At 49.0% G+C, this 11,441-nt stretch overlaps 1 protein-coding gene across 1 annotated transcript in view; it reads right to left on the reverse strand.

The window, feature by feature from the left end:
* TECTA (tectorin alpha) overlaps positions 1–11,441 on the reverse strand; it is a 130,334-nt gene that overhangs the window by 22,108 nt on the left and 96,785 nt on the right. Inside the window, exons 14-15 of the mRNA XM_015413812.1 lie at positions 3,386–3,769; positions 1,949–2,235 (exon numbers count right to left, since the gene is read on the reverse strand). Coding sequence (XP_015269298.1) covers positions 1,949–2,235; positions 3,386–3,769 — 671 coding nt within the window. The remainder of the gene's footprint in view (positions 1–1,948; positions 2,236–3,385; positions 3,770–11,441) is intronic.

The following is an 11,441-nucleotide window of genomic DNA, read 5'->3' on the forward strand; positions in this document are numbered from 1 at the left end:
TAGAATTTTTGCTCACAAGACCCCGCAGCTTAGAGGGAACATTGCCTGTGAGGTAGGTGGGGCTGAGAGAGCTCTTGACAGAAACTGCTCTTTTTCAAGAAGAGCTCTTATCAGAACTACGGCTTGCCCAAGGTCATCCAGCCAGGTGCAAGTGGAGGAGTGGGGAATCAAACCCGGTTCTCCCAGATTAGAGTCTGCGCATTTAACCACTACACCAAACCCCCTGGGTCATGAAAGCATCAAATCCCCACCACCCAGTGGTCAAAGACAGCAGCTCAGTTGCCGGTAGAAGATCCTAGGTTCAAACCTCAGCATTTCCAGTTACAGAAGAATATCCAATTGGATAGAATCTCTGCCTGAGTTGTTGGAGAGCTACTGTCCAGCCGGGCAGGTAGCACAAGGCAAGACTGACTAGAAGTCCAACAGTATTAGGCAGCTTCTTATATTCATGGTTCTAAGCAGTTTCTGCCTTGACCTGGCTGGCCCAGGATAGGTCAATTTTGTTAGATCTCAGAAGCTAAGCAGGGCGGGCTCTAGGTTAGTACTTGAATGGGAGAGAGACCACCAAGGAAGTCCAAAGTTGCTAGGCCGAGGCAGGCAATGGCAAACCACCTCTGTTTGTCTCTTGCCTTAAAAACCCTACAGGATTTATTTATTTATTTATTTATATTTATACCCCGCCCTCCCTGCGAACGGGCTCAGGGCGGCTTACACAGGCACAAAAGTGCATACAGTATATAAAAACTAAAACAGTTAAAAATTCAACTCCATCGGATGCACGCATAAAAGCTCCCAACGTCGTGCTTAACAGAGGGGGAGGGCTAGGGCTGTGGATAGATGTTACTCGGCCCTCCGGCGGTATCGCTCTATGACGGAGCGGTGGTGGTAGTGGCAGTGGCGGCTCCTACTCGAAGGCCTGGCGGAAGAGCTCCGTCTTACAGGCCCTGCGGAACCTTGTGCAGTTCCGCAGGGCCCTGATCTCCTCTGGGAGCTCATTCCACCAGATAGGAGCCGCCACTGAGAAGGACCTGGCCCTCGTTGCCGCAAGCCAAAAACTAAAACATTTAAAAATTCAGTTCCATCGGATGCATGCATAAAAGCTCCCAACGTCGTGCAAAACAGAGGGGGAGAGCTACGGCCGTGGATAGATGTTACCCAGCCCTCCGGCGGTATCGCTCTATGATGGAGTGGTGGTGGTAGTGGCAGTGGCGGCTCCTAACCGGAGGGGGAAGAGCTCCGTCTTACAGGCCCTGCGGAACCTTGTGCAGTTCCGCAGGGCCCTGATCTCCTCTGGGAACTCATTCCACCAGATAGGAGCCGCCACTGAGAAGGACCTGGCCCTCGTTGCTGCAAGCCTGGCCTCCTTGGGGCCCGGGGTCACCAGCCGGTGTTGTGACCCCGACCGAAGTGCTCTTTGGGGAATATGTGGGGTTGCTGTGACTTGACAGCAAGGTTCGTAAGCATTTGCATATCCTCTTCAGATTTTTCTCTGCAACTGTCATAATCTAAAAGTCTACTCCCTTCCCTTTTTACTTTTTCCAAGTGAAAGCAAGGGTTGGAATCAGTGTTCCCTCTAAGCTGAGTTAGTGTGAGCCAGCTCACAGTTTTTTAGCCTCTGGCTCACCCATTTGTGTCTCAGCTCAGGAAGGAGGGCTCCGGAGCAAAGGTTCGTAAGCGTTTGCATATCCTCTTCAGATTTTTCTCTGCAACTGTCATAATCTAAAAGTCTACTCCCTTCCCTTTTTACTTTTCCAAGTGAAAGCAAGAGTTGGAATCGTGCAGACTCCAGATCATTGTAGAGGCTTGTGCAAAAGACCACAGAGACGATACTTTGTCCTTCCTTTCACCCAAAGGATAATGCATACACCATAACGGACTCGTCTATCAGAATGTACAGTGAGTGGCCTCGAGTCCCTTTCCCATGCCTGACCATTTGTGTTCGGCTCACCTCTTCTGCATGCCATTGGTCTTCCAGCTCTGTGCCAAGAACACGCTGCTGACCACCGGTTTCCCTCGCAGGGTGACGTAGTCATCCGTGCGGTCCCCGTTGAAATTCCCACAAAGCCCACAGACTTTATTTTGCAGCCTCTCACCGATGCTGATTTTGATGACGTTGAAGCCATTGTAGTGGATCTGGATATCGGGGCTCGTGTCGATGACCAGGAAGCCCTCCATGCTGTATATTTTGGTTGACAAGCCAGTCACAAAGGGGACATTCACCTGTGTCCCGTTCACCTAGTTATGGAGATAAACAGAACTTAGAAGGAAGGGGAAGTTGGGAGTCTCCGTTCTGAAAAACGAAATCCCATATCAGGTCTCAACCACTGAAGGCTGCCCATCCCACAACCAGGACTTCAGACTGGCTGATTTGGTTTCCCACCGAAATGGTGACTCCAGAATTTTCCCCCCATTTCCAAACTCCTAACTAGAAACATGACATTTAATTTATTCTGACATTTCAGATTCTTAAGAGATGCATCATCATCCCCCATATTTCAGCCAGGAGGCTCATCCTACAGAGAAACCACACTTTTAGTTCCAGAGGCCACAAGGGGGAAGGGGCCGTGGCTCAGTGGTAGAGGATCAGCTCGGTACGCAGAGGGTGCATTCAGACGGGGGCTTTACATCGGTATAGGTGCCGGTTGCAATCGTACTCACCGGCGTTCAGACGGCGAACATCTGCCTCCTGTCCCTAACCGGTGTAAAGCCCTTTACACCGTTGCACTCTGCCACTACGTCCCCAAGTGGTGGTATCCTGAGTGCAACGGTTGTAATCGCTGTACCTCGCCGTCTGATCGCTCTCCACCGTTGCACAGCTACTTCCGTTCGGAAGCCTCAGGCTTCCGATTTTCGCCCGCCTTTTTTTAAAATCGCCATTCTATGGATGGCTGCCTATGCGCATGCGCAAACTAAGTAAAAAAAAAAACTCCGAAGACGAGTGTGGACGGGCGTATTGCGATGGGTTCCGCTGTGAGGGAGGTAAGTGTGACCGCGTTTCTGCCAGCATAAACTGCACCGCTTCCAACTGGTACAGTTTATGCTGGCAGAAACGTCCCATCTGAACGCACCCAGAATGTCACGGGTTCGATCCCCCGCCTCTCCAGTTGAAAGAACCAGGTAGAAGGTTATGAGAAAGACCCTGGAGAGCCACTGCCAGTCAGAGTAGACAATACTGACCTCGAAGGACCACATGTCTAATTCAGTGTAAGGCAGCTTCCTCAAGTTCAGTCCTAGTAAACTGTCAAGACAAGTTTGCTGGTGTTACACGACAAGATTCCTACTAGGCCCTTGGAATGTAGGAGGCTCGTGGTGGGAACTGCCAGCTAGTTTCAGGTTATCTTTTAAAATCTCCTTAACGTGGCACAACGAGAAGCTGATACCGTACCTTGACAGTGTTGCGGTCGCTAATAAGGATCTGCTCCTCGTTAATGTAGAAGTAAACAGGAGAGATGATTGTCAGGTTGGGGGAAGACCACTTATCAAAGTTGATGATGAGCTGGAAGGAGACGTCGGGGAGTTTCTGGCAGATGGTGGCGAGGACAAAGGCGCAGTTGGCAGGGAAGTGGAGGAAGGCGCCATCGAATGTGCGGAAGACTCCTCCACCCGCCGCGATGCAGTAGGACGTCTTTGTGCTGAAGCAGCCCCGGACTCCGTTCCGGAGGGCGCACTCCTCATCTGACTTGCACTGCCGGGGGTCGCACTGGATGAGATTGCGGCGAAAGCAACGGCAGCGGCGCGTGCAGTCGCTGTTCCAGAAGAGCTGCTTGGGCTGCAGAGGAGAAGCAAGGAAGAAAAATGTAAGTTGAGTGACTTCCCCGGGAGGTGAAGCCTACAGCACACTCAAGAATGCTTCAACAGGGGCCGTGATGCATGCACTGTCCATCCCCGAACCATCCAAAGCCATTATTTACCAAGCCTCCAAAACGATGTGATCCTAAGGAGTACTCAAAACATTCAACAAAAATATTCAAGTAATACAACGGCGAACTCCTTTGCATATTAGGCGACACACCCCTAATGTAGCCAATCCTCCAAGAGCTTACAGTAGCCCCTGTAAGAAGAGCCCTGTAAGCTCTTGGAGGATTGGCTACATTAGGGGAGTGTGGCCTAATATGCAAAGGAGTTCCTGCTACAAAAAGAGCCCTGGAATAGAAGCATGTTAGAGCTTGAACTCCATTACTGAAAACCGGGTGGGATACAAGTCTTTCTAAATGGGGCAAATGAAGTAGAAACATGAGACTCCAGAGGAAGGTGTGGGTGGCGACTACCACTGAGAAGGCCCTGCTTTTAGCGGACAAGGCACCAACCCTGTATCTACCCAGGATAAGATTCTGAATGGTGTAACCAGCTTATCTTGAGGTGGGAAGGTCTACATGAAGTTGCCCATATGAAAACAGTATGTTGAGATCACTGTCATATTTTGGCTGCCTGACCCATTGCGCCTTGAGGGAGAAAAACACTAACGTGCACGTTTCAATGTATGCATTTTCTCCAACCGGGTATCAGTACCTGTGTCACAAAAGGTAACTTGGGAAATGGCCTCTGGTGTATGAGAAGGAATGCTGCGGACAACATGCAGAGGGCTGGTTTTGTTTTTTATTTATTTATTTATTTCAGCTTACTACCCCGCTCTAACCCCCTAAGGGGTCTCTGAGCGGCTACAGTTACTCATTTATCCCTAACCTATGGCCACAACTATTAGGGGTGGGGACAATCCCTACCGGCACCCAGTGGAGGGGTTTTTTTCCTCCCAGGTCGGCTACGTCGACTTCGGCGTCACTCGGCTTCTGGCTCCTTTCTGGCGGTCTTTCAGTGCCGGATCGGTCGGGCCCTTCTGTCACGTGGCATGCTCTAGCGCGGCCTTGGCTCAGTCCTCGCGGCTCCACCCTGCCTGCGCCGTCCACGCTCGCATGTCGTCCTGGCTCCGCCTCTCCACCGACGTCTGTTCCGCCTCCGATGTACCCGGACACCATCTTCACCGCTCGCCGCTTGCCGCTTTCGCCGTCCACCGGGCTCCGACGCTCCAACGACCCCCACAGCGGGGGAGGGTGCCCCCTACCTTCTAAGGTACGTTCCCATTTATCTACTTGCGCATTTTTGATGTTAGTTGGCGCTTTCGAACAGCTGGGTTAGCGGGAGCTGGGACAAGGGCCAGGTGCTCACTCTGGCCACGGTGGGTTTCGAACAGCTGTAACAGCTGTTCGTGGATGTTATTATTAGCAGGCATTTAACTGCCTGCGCCACCGCTCCCTTTTGGGGTTTTTTGGGGTTTTTTTTGTCTCTTAGGACCAATGAGCCACCTAGTCCAGCATCCCATCACATACAGTGGCCAACCAGCTCCCACGGAGGTCCAACAGGGCATAGAGGCCAGCAACATCCTGATTACAGGCTTGTTCCCTTCAGACGCATATGCTGAAAAGTAAGGTGATGTTGAATGATGCCCTGATCACACAGAGTTCTTTCAGCCAGGAGAGGGCAGTCGTGGAGTGCATATGTAAAGCGATACATTCATTCTTGGCTAGCAATTGATCTTACCGCAGATGAGAGGCAACCCATTTCAGGGTGCCTTCATGCATTCCTCAGTGAAATCCGTAAGTTACGGATGGATACTTCCATGCCGATGTACAGGCAGCCATCCAAAAGCTATCCAGGATTATGGCTGCCTTTGGGGAATGCGATACTTTGGTGCATTGTTGGAAATGCCAGAAATTGCCCTTTCAGAGATGCAGTTCTACACGTGGTGGGGAGCACCGTTCTTCATCATTGTCATCATCTTTCAGCAGGCTAATTTCTCATGTGAAGCCTCCCTTTGGGATGGTTCAAACATACCCAATTCATCTCCTGCTGCATCAGGTGGTGACTTGCATGTATGGCTGAGCTACAACAGATCCAGTTGTCCTATCACTCGGGCACAATGTGTTATGTCGGAGCTAGTTCTGACATTCATGTGAGGGTCCTTGCGTTGAATAATTCTGTGGGTCCCAGGGTGTGGCTGAAGAGCAAAATGGAAGAAGTCTAATAAAGGGCCAATGTTAAAAACCTAGTTGAAACTTTTAACATACAAAAATACATGTATTTATTAGAAAGACAAAAACATATAAGGGCTCAATGAAAGCCTCGTAAAAAAGTTAAGGTGGCCTAAACTGCTACTTGCTTGAGGACACTCTAGCTCTGACTTAGATAGCTACACAGGTGCCAGTTTGGTGTAGTGGTTAAGTGTGCGGACTCTAATCTGGGAGAACCGGGTTTGATTCCCCACTCCTCCACTGGCACCTGCTGATGTGACCTTGGGTCAGTCACAAGCTCTGGCACAGCTGTCCTTGAAAAAGAGCAGTTTGTGTCAGAGTTCTCTCAGCCCCACCCACCTCACAAGGTGTCTGTTGTGGGGAGGGGAAGGTAAAGGAGTTTGTAAGCTGCTCTGAGACTCCAAGTGAAGGGCGGGGTATAAATCCAATCTCTTCTTCTTCTTCTTCTTCTGGACCTAAATTGGAAGATGTTCTAATTCAGCAGCTGTGCATTTATTTATTTATTTATTTATTTATTTATTTATATCTTTGATTTGTATACCGCCCTTTACCCGAGGGTCCCTGGGCGGTTTACAGGTATATGGCCTAAGTGCCTAATTAGTTCCTATCATTGGGCCACAATTCGACTGAGGGAGGGGCTACCTATCGACACCCGAGCGGCGCGGTGCTGTTGTATTCCATGGGCGGGCTTCCGTTGTTTCTTCCTGGCGCCTTAGGACGGGTCGACGACATCTCTCGGCAGGCTCCTGATGGACTCCTCCGGCGCGCAGTGGCTCCCGATTGCAGTTGCGCCGCCATAGCTCCGCCTCCATCTGGTCTCCATCTCCGCCGCATCCACGGGTCGCCTCTGCTCCGCCGTCGTATCGCTGCCGCCACCGCCAACACTCCTGACACACACCATCAGGAGGGAGGGTGCCCCCTGCCAACCTAGGGCAGGTACCCATTTGTCTACTTGCGGTTACGCTTTCGAGCCGCTGGGTGGGCGGGAGCTGGGACTTGGGCCGGGAGCTCACCCCGGCCGCGGTGGGTCTCGAACAGCCATAGTGGCTGTTCGCTAGTGTTGTTAATGCAGGCGTTGAACTGCCTGCGCCACCGCTCCCGTGGTGCATTTGTCACCAGACACATGACTTTCATCTTTTGAGGCCTCACAAACATCTTTGTCTTGTGTCTTTAGATCTTGCTGCTTAACCTTCCTTTTCTTGGTCCAATATTCACTTATTGGTTATCTTATTGTAATATGTATTAAAGTTACGTGTACCTCAACATTGTCTGACCTCTGAAGAAGGCCCCAATAGGGCAGAAACGCGTCAGGTCGTGTGCATTGGCCCTTGTATTTCAGTCACCTTTACTTGTTTACGAGGTTTTCATTGGGCCATTACTATATGTTTTTCAGTGTCTTTCTAATAAATACACATATTTTTGTATATTATAAGGTTGAACTCGGTTTTTAATATTGGCCCTTTATCAGACTTCTTTCTTACCCTTGTGGTTCTTGATTCCAGTTTTTGGGTCAGGTTTGTTTCCCCTTCCCTGCGTCTTACTGAAGAGCAAAATGATACAGTAACCTTGATAAACTCAGAGATCTCCATTTCTATTCTACTCATGTCTGATCTGCGGTGGCTCAAGTGGTTAAGACGCTGAACTGCAGGCTGTGAAAGGTCGGTAGTTCAGCAGTTCGAGACCCGAGTGTGCCGCATGACGGAGTGAGCTCACATCTCTAGTTCCAGCTCCTGCCAACCTAGCAATTCGAAAGCAAGAAATTGCAAGTAGATAAATAGGTACCACTCCAGTGGGAAGGTAACAGCGTTCCGTGTGCCTTGGTGTTTAGTCATGCTGGCCACATGACCACGGAAACGTCTTCGGACAGCGCTGGCTCTTCGGCTTTGAAACGGAGATGAGCACCGCAGCCCTAGAGTCGGATTCGACTGGCTTTTGACAAGGGAACCTTTACCTTTACCATTTCTGATCAAGGGAGCTTGGACTCTTGAAAGCTTATACCCTGAAACTCTCGTTCGTCTCTAAGGTGCTGCTGGGTTTGACTCCAGCTGTTCGACTGCAAACCAACACGACTGGCCCCTGAAACTGTCTTGCTAAAGCTTGAATGGGAGACAGACATGGAAACCCCATGTATACTCCCGAGTTCTACAGAAGGAGGAAAGGTAATAAAAACTATTACTATTATTCATCATCTGGTGTGGTAACATGCCTATGTGGACCTCCCTGAAGTTTAACACAATCTCAGAAACAAGAGAGAAAGATAAAAGGAAAAGAAAGAGCTCCAAATGTCATATTCCAAAGACAAAGAATCTTCCCGGTAGATGTGGATTAAGGCCTAAAATGACTTCAGAACTCCTGCCTCTAATCTAGCCTAACCCACCAAGGATCGAATTTTCTAGCTAGTACTCCCCCTTCTTATTTGGGCTTGTTTCTGGCCGATCAGAAAGGGCGTGGCAAATTCCGAGCCGATTCTGTTTGTCCAACACCTTCACAGCTTGTAAAAGTGAGGAAATGCAAAAGTTACAGTTTCCACAGCAACCTCCCCCCCTTTCTTCCTTCAGAGAGCATTACAAATATCCTGTTGACCACCGATGTGTACCTTTGCAGAAGAGCACAAATTACATTCCACCCTTTCGCTATCAGATTTATAGAATAATTGAGCGCATGAGCTGGCTCCTCTGCTGATAAGGGGTTCTGGCGCCTCATTTTTAAAGGACGGGGGGAAAGCAACGACAGGGAAGTGGAGAGAGACAAAGCTGGTAAACAAGCCATTCTTCATAGCAGCCATCTTGGAGCCTGGACCGGCATAGCAGGCCCTTCCCAAAAAGGTTTGCATTTCAGAAACCATGAACATGGCGAAAGTCACTTTCAAACAGCAAAACCATTTCAAGCAGCAAATCATTTCCGGGCATTTAAGACATCCGTGTAGCGTCCCCCCAGTCAAACCAAGGGATGCTTCCTAAAGTCACTTTCTTGTCCCCTTTCTTGATTATTGTCCCATTTCTCCCATTTATTGTTTTAACTCTGAATTCAAACATGGAGCTCTCTCACTCTTCTCCTGAATTTATCTCTTTCATTGATATACACTGAGAGTAAATGCCCTGAATTCCACAGCGGCTCTGGTGTAAGTAACAGGGAAGAATCTCCCTCTGGGTTTATGCAAATGGATGCCATAAAAATGAAAGTTTAATTTTGTCGTATTTCCTCCCCAAAAGCAAGGCTGGAAGCACAGCCCTTATTACTGAGAATTTGTCATTACATTGTGAGAATTAAACTGATTAACGGTACATAATGCACAGAACTATAGCACTAAATACGTCGCCGTTGTTCATTATTTCAGAATGGTGCATGGAGCTAATGGTGATGAAAGCTGAAAAATGATAGTGATGCAAACTAGCAAAGGAGAAGGGAGGGAGGGTGGCCCGTGCTATCTACAAATTATCTGCAAAACAAAAAGAAGCCTTCACTCTTTCGAGGAAACACCAGTTATTTCCCCAGGGCGTTGTGTTTACATCCTCCAAAATCAGGCTATTAAGACAGCATTGGAAGCAACAAATGGCTGACAGAGTGCCTTCCATCTCCTTCTTCTTTGGAAACCATTTACTATGCAATCCCACAGGTGGTTTATAGAAGAAAAACACACCACAATTTGTACAGTACACTCTCAAATTCTACAGGTCTCGCTGCTGCTGCTTGGCGGAATATAGATGAACTCCTTGAAGAAACCCTCATTCCAACGCGACGCTCCCCCTGGCTCAAAACTGTTCATCGAGAACATCAGAAACAGCATTAACTCAGAAAAGCCCTTATTTCTTCCCAAAGCTGCTCAAAGGACCAGGAATGCTGTCAATCTGGCTGTGTTGTGGATTTGTTTCTGCCCGTTTTAAAACAACACACCCCTTTGGATGACTTTTAAGGGTAAGAAGTCATATAATTTCATTTGTTTTTATGTCCCCTCGTACTTTTTAGACCATTTAACAGAAAGAGGGTCTCAAAGTGCCTTTAAAGAAAGGGATGGATGCTCACCTTTCATTTCAAAAGGAGTTTAGAGCTTTTCCATTCAGTGTCAGTTTCCGGTTGCGGCTCAGCAGCTTCAGACTGCACAGGGACTTGCTCCCGAGTAGCAGACGAATCGCAGATCCTTCTAGGGAGGTCCAGGATCATCCGGACCCCATCGAGCCCTCCCAAAGGGGGGAGGTTCAAGCAGGGGGCTTGAACTGAACACTCCCACTTGCAGTAGCAGGCAGGCAGAGTTCAGATCGCCCCGACGCCAAGGATCTGAGCAAGAGCACTCAATGGCAGCCATTGTTACAAAGGCCATTGTTATCAAAGGTCACTGTGGCAGAATGGGCCTGCAGGCCCCAACTCTGCCCTGCCCTCCTAGAGGTTCCCAACTCCCTGAAGGGGCTTTTCTTCCACTCTCAGGTAGCCCACCACCTGACCTTTTACAAGGAATTTCCTGCTGGAAGGGACAGGACTCACAGCTTCCCTTCCATGATCTGAGGCCTTGCCTCTATGTCACCCGCTGCTCAGCATCTGGTCACCGCAGGGACAGTTTACTGACTTGCAAACTCCTGGGGGAATGGCCATTTGCTAACCGCCAGCCCTCCCTTCTGGTGCTTCTTTGAAAATAGTGTGTCCAAGATGGTGGCGGTCTATGTGGTACAGAGAACCACTCCCAGCATCCAACGTTTAAAAGTATTTATTAAAAAGAAAATATTTACAAGCACAGCACCAGATTTGAGCAAGGGAACCAAAAGAAATTGGTGAAACACAAATCCTCTGTCCCTCTCAGATGTTAAAACAGGACAGGGTCCTTAAGCTTAGGATGCTACAAATCTCTAATGCATTTCCATTACCTTTAAGATCCCTCCAGCCTTTCAGGTGAGCACATAGCCAAAATGGCTGCCCTACTTTTACTGGAGAGTTCTGCCTGCTCTCATCAACTCAGCATCCCAGGAAAAGAGAACTTCTTCCTCTAGCCAGGAGTTTTTATCATCTCTGTCCCCCCCCCCGCCTGCCCGACCCAGCCAGCCCAGGTCAAAGAGGCAGTTCTTAGCATTCTCATACCACCAAACCTCTATTCCCTTCTTGAACCACCCCATTGTCTCTAGCTAAATCCATTAGCACATATATAGAAGGAAGCTGGGAAGCCATTGCACCGATCCCCCCCCCCAACCTGTTCCCAGCCCAGAGGGAAAAAACGGTTAAAACACAAAGTGAAGGCTGTGCTCCTTGCTAACCTCCCTGGACAAAATGCATTTCTATCTTCACAGTCACCAAAAGCCATAAATCTGAGGAGAAATGTTCAGAATTCTCATCCCATACGGATTTGGATTTTGCCTATAGAGTCTGCTCTCTAGACTGCCCAGTATATTATGGCCATGGAAAAATGCCCTGCCTAGCATTTATTTATTT

Source organism: Gekko japonicus, unplaced genomic scaffold (assembly GCF_001447785.1).
Source record: "Gekko japonicus isolate JY-2015 unplaced genomic scaffold, Gekko_japonicus_V1.1 scaffold890, whole genome shotgun sequence".
In the NCBI taxonomy this organism is placed as follows: domain Eukaryota; kingdom Metazoa; phylum Chordata; class Lepidosauria; order Squamata; family Gekkonidae; genus Gekko; species Gekko japonicus.